The 17,755-nt window shown below is 40.9% G+C and overlaps 1 protein-coding gene across 2 annotated transcripts; it reads left to right on the forward strand.

Moving 5' to 3' along the window:
- Positions 1–6,921: 6,921 nt before the first annotated feature.
- On the forward strand, positions 6,922–15,496 carry LOC121662417 (MARVEL domain-containing protein 2-like). 2 transcript variants are annotated; one of them, XM_042023543.1, is made up of 6 exons: positions 6,930–8,290; positions 9,863–9,895; positions 10,980–11,116; positions 11,942–12,113; positions 12,526–12,576; positions 13,493–15,496. In XM_042023543.1, the coding sequence occupies exons 1-6, from the start codon at positions 7,211–7,213 to the stop codon at positions 13,607–13,609; spliced, it is 1,590 nt and encodes a 529-aa protein (XP_041879477.1). In that variant the 5' UTR covers positions 6,930–7,210; the 3' UTR covers positions 13,610–15,496. The 2 variants fall into 2 exon arrangements, with proteins under 2 accessions (XP_041879479.1, XP_041879477.1); XM_042023545.1 differs by lacking the exon at positions 9,863–9,895 and having other exon boundaries at positions 6,922–8,290.
- The last annotated feature ends 2,259 nt before the right edge of the window (positions 15,497–17,755 follow it).

Genomic DNA, 17,755 nt, shown 5'->3' on the forward strand with positions numbered 1-17,755 from the left:
TGCATTTCGGCTTTATTTATAAAGAAGAAATTTATAAGAAAGGCAAGCTGTACACTCATCAGAGTCAGAACGAGTAACTAAGAATGCCACATTCTCTTTTAGATCAGTTACTCATTATTCAAAAAATACTTCACACCCTATATTTGGCTTAAGGCACGGAAGTGGAATGGACCTTGCTAGTTTAGGTGACTGCGTTCCCTTCCTAATCAATTTTCTTTTAGTGCTTCTATTTATAAAACCTTTTATGTTCATTATATTTATTTTTTTTCCAATTTAGACTATTATCAGTAGCAATGTAAAATAAATAGAGAGCTTAAAAATTTTAAATAATGCTCTTTATCTTGATTAAATTATTGCTTTGCTTTCTCATTGGAAAATCACTTTTGGTCAAAGAGGAAGGGGACCTCACCTCTCAAACGTGAAGCGACAGCAGTATCTGGAACAAGGAAAACATATTTGATATTTCAGATGAGTCAAAGATACAAGGTGGCAAAGATGCTTTCATCTGTGTTTTCCATGTTCAGACGGGGAAATAATTTACTGCAAAAGTTAGAAGGCTTTGATTCATTCTTCATTCTCAATGAGAAAAAAATGTCAGCTGCTTGTAGCTAGGTTTGCTGAAGTGAGGCTTAGGTTGGCCTCTAATTCATGCTTGGACATAATTACAGTATAAAAATAGTAATAAAAGTTTGTGGTAACTTGGATTGTAGTTGTCTACATCTATTAGCTAAATAGCACATGCTTCAATAAAGATCTCCTACATGTATGTAATAAAGCTGGATAACTCTAGTTGCAGGAAGTTCATGTGCTGTCACACACAGCAAGCCAGGTAAACAGCCACCACATTTGTTGCCTTGTGTACAAGCAAAATTTCCTTTTTGTACAGAATTATACACGGTGGTGTGGTTATGTATTGTATTTCTCAAAGATTACAAAACAGTCTGCTACTGCTAGTAGCCCCTCAGCTACTGCTTCACTTATTTGTGTATATGGGCATGATTCCTTCTGCTGTTCTTCCCTCTCTCCTTTTTCTCTCACCTCCTTTATGGGCACTGTGAGAGAGAAATATGTGTGTATTCCTTTCTGACCTGGAAGGTTCTTCCACCTCTCTTTGCGGCCCTGTCTCCCTTTCCACCACTATATAATGCTTTCCGCTTTCCTACTATTGAAAATTCAACATTTTATACAGTCAGGTTCTGTAAATTTACTTCCTGTCTGCTCCCTGAATGGGGCCACAGTGTGAGTTTTTAACAGTTAAAAACTGTGGTTCATAAGAATTTTATACTTATTATACTGTAATACTGTCTGCACTCAGCTAAATTGGGATCCATAATGCCATTGGCTGTTTAGGTAACAATTCATACGGGCAAAATCATTGGAGGAGAAATAAGGAGATGAGGGGATATGAAAATAATTTAATTTTATTATGTAAAGCATAATGTAACTAATTAGATGTTGACTATGTAAAACTGACTATGCAATTAAGTACTTATGCCTGCATCAAGAGTGTCCTGGGAACTGAAAACAGTGTAACATATTTGTTGATGGAGTCACTAGTTGCTAAAAATCTTGTTAAATATACATGTTAAGTTGCTATTCATGCAGTTACACATCTCTCTTCTTGCTCCTTCTCATCTGTATTCTAATTTTGACGGACATTGCCTTTCTTTCTCTCTGAGCAGCTCATGATACGGGGTGGAACCTTCTTTGCTGCAACCTCTGACAGCTTCGCTCCACAATGTCAGGAGGAATCTGAGCTCACCTTTCTCTCACCACCAGTGCTAAGGCAACAAAGCCTTCTACCCCTGCACCCCACCATTAGCTTTTGCTGTACATATACAGCAAAAATTCCTCCTGTATATGAGCACCATTTCACAGGTCATGAATGCCAGCTCCATCTAAATGTATCCTAGATTTCTTCCTTTTACACTGCTGTTGGGGTTTTAGGAGCTCTCCTGGTTTGTTTTTTTTTTTCTGTTAAAGGAATTTTCCCCATACATGTTGCTAGGGGGACAAATTGCTGGGTATTTAAGAAAAACAAAGACCTAGCCATTGTGGGTGGGGTGCATCTGGCTACTCTTTTGTTTCACCTGAGCGTGCGGTCAGTTCGGTCCCGGCTGTTTGGACTGACAGAGAGGCTGCTTCCTTCGGCTGCTTTTCCTTCTGCCGGAGAAATCCCAGGATCCCAAGCCCGCCTTCCCTGCCCCGCTTGGAGCCAGGCTGTGGCCACCCTGCCCCCGCTGTTGCTTTGAGCCTTCGCTACGTTGTAGCCCTGCTCGCCCTGCCTGCCCAGACCTCCGGGGGGTTCCCCCTTTGGATACATCTCCTCTGTCACCCGGGATTTGTGCTCGTCCCTGCCGTTCCAGCCTGCCGTTCCCGAGGGTCTGGCCGGACACCGGGATCGGCTGCCCAGGGGTTTGTGAAGCCTTTGTTCCATCCTTCCCGGGATCCCAGGGCACCAGTGCCGCGTGCTCCCCGAGCTCGCTCCGGAGCGCCCCCTGCAGCCGCGGGGGAACCATCGCACCTGCCCTGCTCACCGGGAGCCGCCAGCGCCCCTGCCGGCTGCGAGCGGAACTGCACCCGAGGGGAAAGGGCCCGACAGCCGAGAAGGCTGGCACTGGGTTTGTGATTGTTCGCTGTTACTGCCATAGTTATTGTTGTTTGTTTGACCGGTTATACACATATAGATATATAATAGTAAAGAACTGTTATTCCTATTTCCCATATTTTTGCCTAAAAGCCCCTTGATTTCAAAATTATAATAACTCGGAGGGAAGGGGGGTTGCATCTGCCACTCCAAGGGAGGCTCCTGCCTTCCTTAGCAGACACCTGTCTTTCAAACCAAGACAAATGCATAAAACCTGAACTAATTTTTTCTAATTTATTTCTGTTTTGTTTGCTTGTATGATTTTTTTAAATAAGATACTGTAAAAAAATCACATATGTCTGCAAAAATGTTCAAACAATACCTTCACCACAACTACGCAGACTTTTTTCTGACATAAATGATGTCAGAATGAATACTTGAGTACTGCTGTTGTCCTTTGTTGGAATAATACCTAGAAATATAAATGTAATTTCCTATTCATACATGCATTTTTTATACTCTGAAATTGAACTTCTAGATTCTTCTCTAACTGTTCATGACGGTTAGAAGGCAATTATTTTCTTACAAGCTGTATTGCTTCATATGTCTGGTTTAGTATAGCTGATGGTGAATTCTTAATGACTGCTAAACCACATCAAAAGTATGAGGTTCTGGACTTTATCTGAGCCTCAGAGGTTCCTTATCAGTAATAAAGTGCTTGATGCTTCAAGGGAGATACTACACATAAATCCACGGGGAAGTAGTAGTAGTGCAGATGAGATTTCCATTCAATGTTAAACTTGTCAAATATTTTACTAAAAGCTACTTTTTTGAAAATACTTGCTTGAAGAGGTACATTTGCATTTTTCCTTAAATGAAAAAATAAATTGGGGACCTCTGACAAATTCTGTTCTCTGTGTCCAAGTTAGTCTCTCTCCATATTTCTGGGAGAGTCTTAATTCCATGTTCCTGGAGACAAAAGTAATGTAGAAATACCACAAAATATTCCTAATGTTAAGTTTAAGCTTGTGCAGTTTCAACCACGTTAAACTGTCACATAAATGTGACAGTTTTTAAGTGCTTATCAAAAATAGCTTGTTCATGAGGTACCAAAGCACTTGTCAATTGTTTACATTTGAATCAGTACTCATGTAGAGTGTAGAAAATAAAAGTATGTTGGCTTGCACTAATGGTGAAATTTATAACTGAAGGATAAAAACTGTAATTTTAATATCCAGTGAAGGCAGAAATTGGGGAATTGACCATATTTATGACCTATATATATTAACTCCAACTGCTTATATATTTTCTGGATTGATTCTTCAGCAGCTTATGTGTAGTTATCATTAAAGCCATCTTGCTGTTTTACCTTGCACAGAGTATAGACATTAATTGTGGTATAGCAGGTTTTTCACTCTTGTTTTTATGTTGTGTCCCTCCCTTACCAGTATCAAGAGAACTGTCTTGCTTCAAAATCTCTTTTCAAGCTGCTTTTTTTAACCAAAGCATATTTAGATGGAGCTACTGCCTTAAAATGCTATGTTAGCAAACCCATTGAGGGAAACTCTTGCACTTAGTTGTGAGGTAGTTGTTCATTTGTTGATTTTTGTAACTCAAAGTGTCAATACTACCTCTGCTTTTGCCTAAAACCCCCCCCATATGGTGTGTAGATATTGGTGGTAAATAAATACGCTTGTAGTCACACAGCCACATAGCCAAGATTGAAGCTCCACTATTAGGTTTGTGTCGGCAGGAATGGGTTAAAGTTTGGATGACTGTTGAGAAGGATTGTAAATCACTCAAGTGACCTTGCAGTTGGAAATAACTCTTGATAAGCCTCTGAGAACCACAGTCCAGCGATCCTCTAGCATGAACCATCTCTGCTTGTATGCCTCTGCCCGGGTGCTGCTTTGGGGATCCCCTCATTAGCAAGGTAATGGAGATAAATTTATTGGTTTTGTTCTAACCGCAAATTTGTAGTTGTTCTGGCTGCCTGCCTGTGTCAGCTCATACAATTGTAAATAACACCAAGAATATCTTCAAAACTTAACTAACTTTATAGAATTAAATAATTATCTGTCCCGTCAGAAGTGAGGCACGTCATGCTTTTATAAATACATGAGTCAGGGTCCTCATGTTACAGTATTTTAAATCCTTCATCTCTTTTTTTTACCGCATGGATTTCAGGTATTTGTATATGTTGAATTCATTATGTTTTTTGCCATCCGGTCTCATAAAGTCCTGGCACAATTCTTCTGGCAGACCACATCCTTACTGGCCTGTCTAACTTAGCATCAGCAGCAAAGTTGCTCATCTCAGTCTTCACAGGGTTCCCTTTTTTTCACAGAGTTACGCTCAGGAATGTACTGGATAGCCCAGGTCCCAGCTCTGATCTCTGAAGAACTGTAGTGGCAACTTCCATCCATTGCAGGAGTTAACCATTAACTCATACTCCCTTCTCCCATTTCCTTCCCACCTGTTAATTATTTATCAAACTTTACTCTTAAGATCTTATTTTAGGCGTAAGACTTCTTTTAAGGCTTAAGGTTTCTTTCAAAAGAAGGCCCCTTTAGGGGACTTGGTGAGAAGCCTTTTGGAAATCCCACTGACTCTGTTAACTAGATCCTCATTGCTTACTGATCCTTTTAAAGGCTTTAAAAGCTTTTCCCTGCTATAATAAACACAGCCAAAGTTTGCATTTTAAAAATGTGTACGATGAGACAAGTACCAGGTGATTACTGTGTATGGTATGTAATCCAAAAAACACTGCTTAGACATCTGGGTCACTAAGCTATGTTAATTACTCCTAATAAAAGGCTTTATGTCTTAACTAAGGCTTTACCATCTAGATTAATTAATTTTTCAAGGTATGTAATGATAACTGTGTGATAAATACATAGCTTATGGACTGTAGGGGTTTATTATTATTTGGAGGCAATCTGTAAGTATGTTATGAAAATGTGAAAAACACTTCAAATATATATAAACTTCAGTACCCAAAATAATGCAAACATAAACAGGACCACTTCACTAAACATATGAATTAATTATTTTCCAGTGTCTTTAATTGTATTGTGATCTACCCAATATGGTATTGGTGATTATTTTGCTTAGGTCAGATTTCTTTCATGCAAGATATTAGGAAGACATCTGTAAAGGTATTTAATTTAATTAAGGAAACACTCTTTATTTTAGACACATTTTTATTTACCTTGCATTTGTGCAGTTTGTTTCCAGAGTCCATGATTGATAAGTTGTGAGGCTTTGAAAATTTTATTAAAATTTATACCTTAAAAAAATCACTGTATGGAATTTTAAAACTTGTAAAAGAAATGACTGAAGCATACTGTAAACATGTTGATAGCCCATACTGACAATGTAAATAAAACTCCTACTGCATTAATGTTGTTTTGTACTCAGCTGCAGATACATGCGGTGAATGTAAAAAGCCCTTTGCAGAAGACAATGGTGCAGCACACCAGATTTCTTCTTCAGTTCCTGAACCTGATAAACGATGGGAGAACAGCAGTGTTCAGTGCTTCGGATTTCCCTGTCACTGGGCCAGCTCCATGCCAGGCACTACCCTAGCACCAGCACAGGCTGGGACTGAACCGCAGCTCTGTGGAGAACAACCTGGGGGTCCTGCTGGACAACAAGCTGTCCATGAGCCAGCAGTGCCCCTGTGGCCAAGAAGGCAAATGGAATTCTGCAGTGCATTAGGAAGAGAATTGCCAGCAGGTCAAGGGAAGTAATCCTGCCCCTCTGCTTAGCCCCGGAAATACCACACCTGGAGTTCTGTGTCCAGTTCTGGGGTCCTCAGTACAAGAGAGACATGAAGCTGCTGAAGGGGTTGCACTGGAGGGCAACAATGCTGATTAGGGGACTGAAGCATCTCTCTTACCTAAGGAAAGGCTGGGGAAGCTGGGTCTGTTCAGCCTCAAGAGGAGATGACTGAGAGGAGACCTGATCAACGTCTGGAAGTACCTAAAGGGAAGGTGTCAAGACGATGGAGCCAGGCTCCTCTCGGTGGTGCCAAGCAATAGGACAAGAGGCAATGGGCAGAAACTGATGCAAAGTAAGTTCCACCTCAATATGAAGAATACCTTTTTTTTTCTGTGCGAGTAACCGCGCATTGGAACAGATTGTGGACTCTCCCTCACCGGAGTTACTCAAGAACTGTCTGGATGCAATCCTGTGCGATGTACTTTAGGATGACCCTGCCTGAGCAGGGAGGTTGGAACACACGACCCTCGGCGGTCCCTTCCAACCTGACCCATTCTGTCATGCTGTGAGTCACGGCGCCCAGCCCTCCCGCGGGGCCCGGCCGCGCCGCGCTCCCCGCCGGCACCCGCACCGCCAGCGCGCCGCGATTTCGGGAAAGCTCCCACAGCTCCTGGCCGGGGCGGTCCCGCCACTCCCGGCCGGCCGGAAGCTCCCGCCTCCCCGGGCGAAGGCCGTGGGGCCGCCACAGGTGTTGGGCGGCTGCTCCTGGGTCAGTGGGCGCTCTCCGCTCGGCTTGTCCTTCTCCGGTGCCGGCCGCCCTTGGGACCTCGCGGCAGTTCCCTCCCGTCGGGTGAGCCGAGCGGGGCCGGCGAGCGCCCGGGGCCGCGCTGAGCGCCGGCCATGTCGCGGAGCTCGCAGGGCGGGCGGTCCGGCAGGTCCCCGCTGCCCCGCGGGGCCAGCCCCGGGTCCGCCGCCGCCCCGCTGCCGCCGCCTCCGCTGCCCCTGCAGCCTCCCTTCGGCCCCGGCGGGGGCACCCCCAGCCCCGGCGGGCCGGCAGAGCTCAAGCCGGTTCGGCGGTTCATTCCGGACTCCTGGAAGAACTTCTTTAAAGGGAGACGCCACCCCGGCTCCAGCTGGGATAGCACGGCCTCCGACATCAGGTACATCTCGGACGGGGTCGAGTGCTCGCCGCCTCCCTCTCCCGCCCCGCTGCAGCCGGGGACCAAGGCTGTGCCTGGCTCCTACACGGACCCTTTCGGGGGGTCGGGCGGGAGCTACAACTCTCGGAAGGAGGCCGAGGCCATGCTGCCTTCCGGAGACCCCTTGAGCTCGCTGGAGCGCCGCGCCGGCACTGGGCAGACGTACAGCGAGCGGGTGGAGGAGTACCACCAGCGGTACGCCTACATGAAGTCCTGGGCAGGGTTGCTCAGGATCCTCGGCGTGGCTGAGCTGCTGCTGGGCGCCGCCGTCTTCGCCTGTGTCACCGCCTACGTGCACAAGGACAACGAGTGGTACAACATGTTCGGGTACTCGCAGCCCTACGGATACGGGGCGGGCAGCGCCTATGGGGGATACTCCTACAGCGGGCCCAAAACGCCTTTCATCCTGGTGGTGGCGGGAATGGCGTGGATCGTCACGATAGTGCTGCTCGTGCTGGGCATGTCCATGTACTACCGAACTATCCTCCTCGATTCCAACTGGTGGCCTCTGACCGAGTTTGGGATCAATGTGGCCTTGTTCTTCCTGTACATGTCGGCTGCCATAGTGTACGTAAACGATACCAACCGAGGTGGGCTCTGCTATTACCAGTGGTTTAAGACGCCGATAAATGCATCTTTTTGCCGTGTGGAGGGAGGTCAGACTGCAGCAATCATCTTCTTGTTTGTCACGGTGATCATGTATCTAATTAGTGCGGTGGTTTCCTTAAAGTTATGGAGGCATGAAGCAGCCAGGAGGCACAGGGAATTAATGGAACAGGAGGTAAGTTATTAGTTATCGTTTTCTATCTACCTGTTACCACATGATGGGGAGCACTTCTAAGATCTTACCATGGCATAGATGGAGTCGAAGCAATTGTCTTGTCTGCAGCAGGGCTATAGCCTTGAGGCTGAATTTTAACCAGCCATACAGTATTAGAAACTGACAAATGAAAGGCATTTTTAAGGTGTCAGATCCAAAGTCTTGGATACCTTTTTTTTTTGGTTGTTTATAATTCACCTTGGGTAAGGACCTGGCAGTGTTCTCTTCATAATACTGGGCTCTCTTCCTGAGTCAGCTGTTGAACTACTTCCTAGTGTGTGTTTTCCAAACAAAGGAAGAAACGAACAACGTTCATCTGTTCAGCAGGGTTAGGTGGCTTAAAGCCACCTAGCATTTATCTGAAGACTGTGCTTTCAGCACATCAAGTGCTAGTGTGCATAAACCTAAGAATGTGAAATACTGATTTTTGTTTTGCAAGCAAAACTCCAAGCAACTTCTTTATGCCTTTTCAGCTTTCCTCACAATAGTTATCAGCAAATATTAGTAATAACAGCATTGGCTAAATTGCAGTGTCTCAAATTGCAGTCAGCTGCATCTTTTTCATATAAAATATTTTGCCTGACTACTGGCCTTGCCCACACTAGAAGCATTCGATACTTGCCTGGTTAATGATAAACTATAACAGTAGGGATTTAACACTCATACCTAGAGAGTTCAAAGTAATTTGTGTAAAACGTCCTTCATTTGAAAACACCAACAAAAAACCCTTTAAAAAATGAGTAAGTTAATATAGCGTGAAAATTAATGTGTGTCAAATGTACATAAGCCTAACTTAAGGAGGGGTCAGCCTTTACATGATTTTAGAAGGAGAGAGAGAGAGAGTTTGAAGTTGCATTTCCTCTGTTCTGTGACTGCAGTCTGATTTGCAGCATTTTCATTTAACACTGGTTTCCATAAAACTGAGACTTTTCTTTTGGAAAGTAATTATAACTCTTCACTAAAAGTTTTTTAACCGACTGATAGTATGTCCTGCAAGAATGAGGTGATTGCCAGAGTTACACACAAGGTGTTAATTCTTCCCTGTTACTATCCAAGTTTTTTTAGGCCAGTTACTAAACATTTCTAAAGGGAATACTTTAATAAGAGAGATTAGACTCTGGAGAGTGCTGTGCAAAACAGCTGCAGGTTGAGCTACCGGTTAGTGCACTGTTGTGTGTTCTAGGCAATGAATTAGGCTCAGAGTGTTAGTGAGTTAACATGGGCTGGAATGTGAAATAATAAAGGAGCTTGGGAAGTGGATGGAGTATTTCCTGCAAGCTGTTCCTTACAGCTGTGCTCTGGGAAATCCTGTTGTTCTGGGGTTTGGGTGGTTGTTTTCCGTAAACACTCTTTAAATTAGTGGATCTGAAAATATTCTTGTGCTAAATTTCTTCACACCTAAATATAAATGTAATTTTCTGTAGAGTATTATTTTGAAAATGTTTATATTTTAGGAGTCTGTGCTTTTGTATACTATCTTTGCTGAAAATAAAACTTAGTTATTTCCTTTTTTTTTTAATTTTTTTTTGATAGATGAAAACACAATCCACTTTTCCAGAAAAGAAGGTAGGAAATAGGAATTTATTTTTGTGTTTACTGGTAATTCTTAATGGTTATTATTTTCCTTGTGACTATTTAAATTTATTTATTTATTTACTTATTTGACTGGGAAGAGATGGGGTTTCGTTCTTCAAGTTAGTTTGGAGAGCATTCCCCTGCCTAGAAGATTCAAAAGAAGCTTGTTAAGAAGTTACTCCTAGTTCAGCTAGGTTATAAAATCTATAAAATTGTAAAATAGCAGATGTGATGGCTACCTCTCTACGTGCACTTGCCCTTTTCTACGAGGTGACAAGTTCGGTAGCATTTATCACAGAGTTTGGCAGACATGACTAAAACAGCAGGTCGTCTGATGATAGGTTTTAGACACTCACTCCTCCTAGCTGTGTGCCTAATTTGCAGGAGAGCCAGCAGACGCACAGTGCTGGTGCCCTGTGAGTTTAGCTTCTTCCTTGGTCTCTGAGACTACTCCAAAGACCCCCTTGCCAGTTTTAAACCATCAGCAATGTGAGTGTTTCAGCCACAGAAACTGTTATTGCATACACTGCAAAGATTGTGTAAGGTTTCCAGAGAAATTACGGTGTATTAATTTCAGTCCTAAATGTCTCCTGTTAGACACTGTGAATTTCCTACCACTGTTTTCTCTGTTGATTCAGTACTGGATCAGGATCCTTTTGTTTGTCTTCTAACAAGATTGCACATGTTTTTATTTGTGGATCAAGGGATGAATGGTGCAAAAGGAAACAAGGAGAAAAGGGAACTCCAGAGAACTGAATTATTCCAGTTCATTTACAAATTAAATGAATACTGAAGGAAACTTCCATACACTATTTTTTAAAACAAATCTTTCCAAACCTGCAGAAGTATTTATCTGTACTGCCCTTAGGACAAACTGAAGAAAAATACTGTGTGACAAGCATTACTGTAACTCATTGAACTGATTTTCTAATTACAATAAGAGTTGTAAGAAATATCTGTGACTTCCTTCTACTACTCCTCAATACATGTATCTCGGTCTTCAAACAAGTTGTGTATTTTGTGATTTGTATAAAACTGACTTCATTATGAACAAATTCTTTCTCTTTTAAAACAGTATGAAGATGATGACAGACCAAGGGAAGAAGTCAGTTACAGGCAGCTCAAATCAGTGGAAAGAAAACCAGAGCTACTTAATGGTCATATACCTGCAGGCCACATTCCTAAACCTATAGTGATGCCAGACTACTTAGCGTAAGTGACTTGATTTTGATGAACCAACTTAGTGGAGGATACTTGAACAATGTTTTTCACTCTGCATTTCTCCTGTATACACTTGTGGTTTCTCTCCCATGCATATGCTGTGGGAACTCATAATTGTGTTTTAAGTTAACGCTAAGAGGTAGAGAGGATGGGGCTGGTATCAGTGGCATAAGACCAGTAACTATAAATAAGGAATCTCAATTTAAAAAACAAACTTCAAATGTTAAAGCAGAATTTAGCAAGTACACTAACTGCCAAAGGAACAGAAGACCACCATGCACATATTAGAGGGAAAAAAAAATAAAATACATGGGAAATTGCCTTTTTAGGGCCTGAAATTTGACTACTCTTACACTTTGTAAGTGCTAAATTTGTAACATGCTCCCCTTTAAAGGGTAGGCCTTTCCAAGTATGATGTCATAAATTAATTTTTACACTATTTGCTGTGGGCACAAATAGAAATAAGGGAGGTTTCACCTGAATATTAGGAAAATTTACTTTTCTCTGTGAGGGTTTGCACAGGTTTCCCATAGAGATTGAGTCTCCGTGCTTGGAGATATCAAAAGCTGTCTGGACACAGTCCTGGTCTAAGCGTTCCTGGTTGTGCAGGAGGTCAGATCAGATAACCTCCAGACGTCTCTTACCACCTCAACTATACTGTGATTCTCTGATTTCAATGCTTTACAGATATGCAAATTTCAGGAGGTTATGAGACTAGCAAAAAAATACAGAAATGCACTGTCAAGGTGGAGAGTCTAAGTGGTGTTAATAAGTTGTATCTCTAAAACTAATTCTTGACATTTTTTTGTTTTTCAGGAAATACCCTGTAATTCAAACAAATGAAATGAGAGACCGGTACAAAGCAGTATTCAACGATCAGTTTGCTGAGTATAAAGAACTGTCTATGGAAGTTCATGCTGTATTAAAAAAGTTTGATGAGCTGGATGCATTGCTGAAACAGCTTCCATACCATCCTGAAAGCATATATGTAAGTACCTTTGAAATGGGCTCATGGAAAATAGTGCTATTAGGTGGTATTAGGCAATTTCTGACTGTCTTTCAGCTAGGGCATGATGTCTTCTAATGCTGGCTGTGACTTGGTGCGAGTTTCCCTATATGTTACATCTTCTCTGGGCATTAATTAGGGATACCAAGTTCCAGTTATGATGTATACATGGTTTTCTGGGCGGGGGGTTGTTTCTTTGTTTCATACAAGTAGCTTTTAAGCTCTAGTGAGTCACAGTTGATGTATTTTCATTATTTCTCAAATACAAGATTTACATCTAAAATGTTAGAACCACAAGGTACTGATCAGATGAAAATTCTGATGAGTATTTTGTAGAATTTACATGAAGATGTGGAGCACACTCAAAGTTTAAAAATCTGTGGTCTCTCATTAGGAACAGGAAAGGATATCAAAAGTTCTGCAAGAATACAAGAAGAAGAAAAATGTAAGTGTTTTTAGATTTACATTGCTACTTAATCTAATGACTAGCAAAGAGAGTGTAAATAGCCAGTACTTCTGACACTAGGCAGAATTGAGTACCTCAGGGCATCTGTAGCTATTACAGTCTTCTTAAACTTCAGCAAGGTTTGGACACAACCCATACACTCATGCCAACAAGCATGCCAACAAGTTTTGAGAATAATGATTCCAGTAGCCACGTGTGGGGAAAAAAAACCCAAACCACAACCCAACAGTTGAGCATTTTCATCTTCTGAGAGTATGCTTCATCTCTTAGCATTCTGCACTCAGAAGACTAATTCAGTTATAGTCACTGACTGACACAGCCAGCAGATGAAAACAGAAAACATAGTCTTACCCTTGGAAAGAAGTTTTGTATTTTTTGAGGAATGGAATTTAGACACTCTCAAAAAGTAATTTTCAGTGCAGTCCAAGAGGTTTCTCTTTTTAAATGCAGGTAGCAAATGTGCATCTGTGTTCCATTAAAAACATAATGCATTACAAATACCATTTTTTTCTCCATGGAGTTCAGAGTTTGTGTCCATGTTAGTTAAACTTCATTGCTTTTTAGGGGGGGAAAAGATTTATTGCACATTTATTGCAGTAAAAATATATGTATAAAATCTAAATTATGTAGTAGGATGTCATTTATATTTGCAGATTTCTGCTTTAAAACAGCTGTTTACTAAGTAACTACAGCATATAAAAGCAGAACATCTTCTTCTGGCCTTTCATGAAGGAAGGGGAAACAGGAAATAAGAAAGGGCCAGGGAAAAAGAGTGTGATTTTTGAGAATATTTACGTACTGTCCTTTTAGTCAAGAACCTAATTGATACTAGACTGTTCTTGGAAGAGTATGGGAGCCTAATATATTAATGTAAAGGTTTTTGTATTTTTGGCAGGATCCTTCATTTCTGGAGAAAAAGGAGCGTTGTGAATATCTGAAGAATAAGCTTTCTCACATAAAACAACGAATTCAGGACTATGATAAAGTTATGAATTGGAATGTAGAAACTTAGCTATGCCTTCACTTCATGGATACTATTCTCTATTTTTTAAATTGATATGCATATTTTAACCTATTTATTTACTCTTTGAACAGTACACTTATGGGGATTACTTAATCACTGTCATATATTTGGATGTTGTACATTACTGATAGTTTTGTAAGCAGATCAAATTGTAATTGAAGTTAGGAGATAAGTTAGGAAACTAATTCTGCTTGCATTAGTGCAAATACTGGCCTCTTAAATATCAATACTTTATTTGAAAATACTTCATTTGCAGACTTTCAAAGCCTACGGGAGAAAGCAGTTTCCAAATACCTTCTGGAAACTGCACAGAAATACTGTTAACAATTTTGGATTTTCTTTATATGTGACATCTTAACGATATCAGAAAGATATCATTAAGATGCCTGTCTGGGGTTTGATGGACTGCCTAATTGCATTGAATAATTGGGGCAGTTTAGAAGCTAGTTTACTAAGAATTTTTGTATTGTATTTCCAAATGCTGTATGTTATGCTAGAAATTATCTTGAATTTTGCCCAATGAGAGGGGAAAAAATGACTTCTTATTTAAGCAGCTGGGGGAGGGGGACTTGGGTTTGTTTTTTTTATTGCCCTCTTCAGAGATGATGCAACAAATCTATACTTGGCCTTAGAGGAAAAGAGGTACAGGAGGAGACATATTAATGTTCCATTGGTGTTGCTATGGGTCAGTGTGCTCTGCCTACCTTTCCTGGATCATGCTGTTGGGGGTACATGTGTTTAAGGGCTTCACTCTGCATCAGCAAGTAACAGGACTTTTTGTCTAGGCAGCAGCTGTTAGTGAACTTGGCATTCAGAGAGTAAGTACAGCAAAATGAATTCTCATTCAAGGTATAAATTGTTAGTAGCCTCTAAAAAGGCCAGGTAAAACGTATTAAAAGACATACTTTCCAGAGCATATTTGCATAAATTCAGTACATATTTTTATATTTTCTTGGGGATATTATCCTGGGGATAGGTTTGTATGTGCAAGTATTTTCATAAGCCAGTAAATTTTCTCTTTGTATCCTTTTTCACATCTTTATTTACTTTATTAACTTTTTTTTTACTTACTAAAATGGTTAGAAGCATTGATAGTTTCTCTGTACAGTTTTCTACTACTGAAATTTGTCTGTTCTGAAATGTTTTTTAATATAAAAACCCCCACCAGTGTAGCCATATTACTCTAATGCTTATAAAGACATTTTGTTAGAAAAAAGTGCATTGATTACAGTTACTGCAAATTTTGTTAGTGATTTGTTTCTTCTTTGAAAGAAAGTTTTTAACTTCTGCCTTAATTTAAAGGAACAACATCAGGAGAGCCGTTTCCAGTTTAGTATGGTCGTGGTAGTACTACCTGTGCTCTTCACTGCTGGAAATGTATTAACACACCTCACTCTGACCACTGTAGCCCTTCTGGTTTTTAAGCCATTGTCATTCACACTGCAGTCCTGATGGCCATGCACCCACCTTCCTATTTGTAAAATTGACATTCCAATTTTATCAGCCACTTAATTCCAAGAGCTTTAGTGGATGAAGTAAATAGCCACAAAAAACAAGATGCCATGGGAATACTGAGAGAATTTGAAAACTTGGCACCTCTTAATTTCAAAGCCTTCAGTCTCATCTGCCTGGAAGGTGCCTCAGTATTTTCATCATTCTGAGAACAGATGAGTGTCAGTGCTTGTGCTCTCTTTCTTTTCAGTGCCTCTCTCTCTCTGGTTCTTGTTTGTGTTTATTCCAAAGGAGAAACCTCTCTTCTTTATAAAGGAGATGGGCCAATTTTTTATACTTGTGCTGAATACTTGTTAAATTGTTCTTTGTAAGAGAAGTACTTGTCCAAGTCTCCACAATCTAAATAAATTACCTCTCACTGTACACCCAGGTTTCTCGGTTTTTCTCAGTGAGAGTTCTGGGCATTGCTTCAGTAACAGAAGAAGATTAATGCAAGTTTGAGGATCAACTGGTGTTCATAAAGTGCTAACAATAAACTGACTGATGTTTTCTTTGGAAGATTCACAGTCTGCACGCTTAATAGGTCTTCTTTCTGTAGGACAGTGAGACCCAGCTCCAGGCTCCTTTTGACAGTGGTCTGAGTTTCAGTCTTTGAGAAACTGGCTCCTGGTCCCTCAGACAGTGTCTACATAGCCTTTGGAGAACCATCATGCTGCTTCTTTCCTGCAAAGTTTCCAACAAATGGATTGGGAAAAGGGAATGCCATACCTGTGCCTAGAATGAGGAAATTAAGCGGAAACATCTGTATGTGGGTTCTCTGTTTCCCAGCAAGATGCCAAAGGTGTGGCCAAGTAGATTTTCCAAACGTTGGGAAGAGAAGCTGGGACAAAAATAGTCCCTTCTGCCTGCCTTCTGAGTTCCAAACAGGATTAGTGTAGGGCATGACAGAAGAAAACTACCATCCTAAGGTACACAGGCCAACCAGTAAATTACAGTAAATTACTTGCTCAGCCCTGTATCTGTTACAGGCCTCAGGACTGCTGAAGCACTTCTGGTGTGTACAATCTGTGCACTGGTTTTGCTCTAACCTACAAATGGATGAATGAAAAGGGTCTTGTCAACATGCTGCAGACACGCTGAAGAAAAATTATTAGTCTAAGATTAGTCTAACATTTTCATCTCTCAGAGAAATGAAATAGGAATTAATGGCTGGAAGCTGAAGCAAGTTGGAGCAAGACAGAAATTAGGAGGAAAGTGAGGGAGAATCCCTCAATCTGAGTTACCATCAGAACTATCAAGGGAAGTGGTCTCTTGATATCCTTAAAGAATAGATGGCATACTCAAGACAAAACTGAAGTTTTTAGATGATTATCACCTCAATCTCTCTGTGCAACTCCTAATCTACACTTCTGCATGTATGTGTAAACAATCTGCTATGTGGTCTTACTCGTGACTGTGCTTTTGCAGAAGTTAGTTAACATGTAAATGAATCACCGAGGAATACTGCCCTACATCAATGGGCATGCCTTTAGTTACAGTTTGTCCTCAAACAGGAGTGTATACAACAAAAAGTTTTATCTTTCAGTCTTCCTGTTAGAAAATGCTTGCCTGGCCCCATAGATCTGCAAAGCAAGATGCTGAAGATTTTTAGCGTTTCTACAAATATAATAGTTTCTAAACTGGATTTTTGTTTCTTCTTGTCTTTGTAAGCAGTTGGGTATCCTCGATCAAAACAACTCTGGCAAGATTGGCATACTTTTTACTAAACCGTACATTTTTTCAGGCCAGATAAAGTGGTGCCTAAAAATGTACCCAAAAGTTTGTCTTGCACAACAGTCTGACTAGCTTTCATGACAGCATATTGAGTACAAATACTCATGGCAATGAAAAACCTAATTGTTTAGAAATTGTGAAAGAAGGTATCCAGTATGTAATTTATTAATTTCAAAATTGTGGTGGGATATCAAGCACTTGTACAATCAAGTTTTACAAAATTACTGTATATCCTATATTCCAATCCAGCACTGAAATTCTAGGCCCTGACAATAAAAATACTCTTGTTCTGAAAGAAGTCTCATTTCTCACTTCTTGTATTAAAACCATCAGCTTGCAGCCATTTTTCATTTCAGTGTTTTATAGATTGGACCTTTTCCTTCTAAAGAGAAGATGGTGTACGTCCTAGTAGGAGTTGATCAAACTACAACTATATCAGTTCCAGGAAGCAAATCCTGACTTTTCAAAGGATTCCTGTTTTCCTGTCTTCAGACTGCTTTCCTTCAAAAAAAATCATTGATTTTTCGCAGGTATGGTTTAACTGAAAGCTAATTAATTTCTCCTCTCTTTCCATTATAATTATACATTGCTCCTGATAAATGCAACAAGCTGAAGGGTAGAGTGGTTAGTTTTTCCCCCACTCCTGGTTCAAGAATTGTTACTACTGTTTACATGTTTTCTTCCTCATTTATTGTCTTACTTGGATGCAGAGTGCGACTCCTTAGAAACGGATGCTCAGTAACTTTCCTGTAATTCAGGAGGTGAAGCCCAGTCTTGGCACACTTCCACTGTATCCAGTAAAGTTTTAATTGCTCTGCAGAGCAATCGGCAGTTAGCTCTGATCTAATCCTCACTGTGGTGCTTATGAAATGGAAACTCTTGGTGACATGAGATGAAAATTATTTTAGG

Source organism: Corvus kubaryi, unplaced genomic scaffold (genome assembly GCF_017639235.1).
Source record: "Corvus kubaryi isolate FWS band 111438036 unplaced genomic scaffold, C.kubaryi_AGA036_p1.0 37249, whole genome shotgun sequence".
Taxonomy (NCBI): Eukaryota; Metazoa; Chordata; class Aves; order Passeriformes; family Corvidae; genus Corvus; species Corvus kubaryi.

Coding starts and splice junctions, on each gene's coding strand:
- LOC121662417 (XM_042023543.1), top strand. CDS start 7,211: ATGTCGCGGAGCTCGCAGGGCGGGCGGTCCGGCAGGTCCCCGCTGCCC. Junction 11,117..11,941: donor GTGATGCCAGACTACTTAGC/GTAAGTGACTTG, acceptor TTTGTTTTTCAG/GAAATACCCTGTAATTCAAA. Junction 12,114..12,525: donor ACCATCCTGAAAGCATATAT/GTAAGTACCTTT, acceptor GTCTCTCATTAG/GAACAGGAAAGGATATCAAA.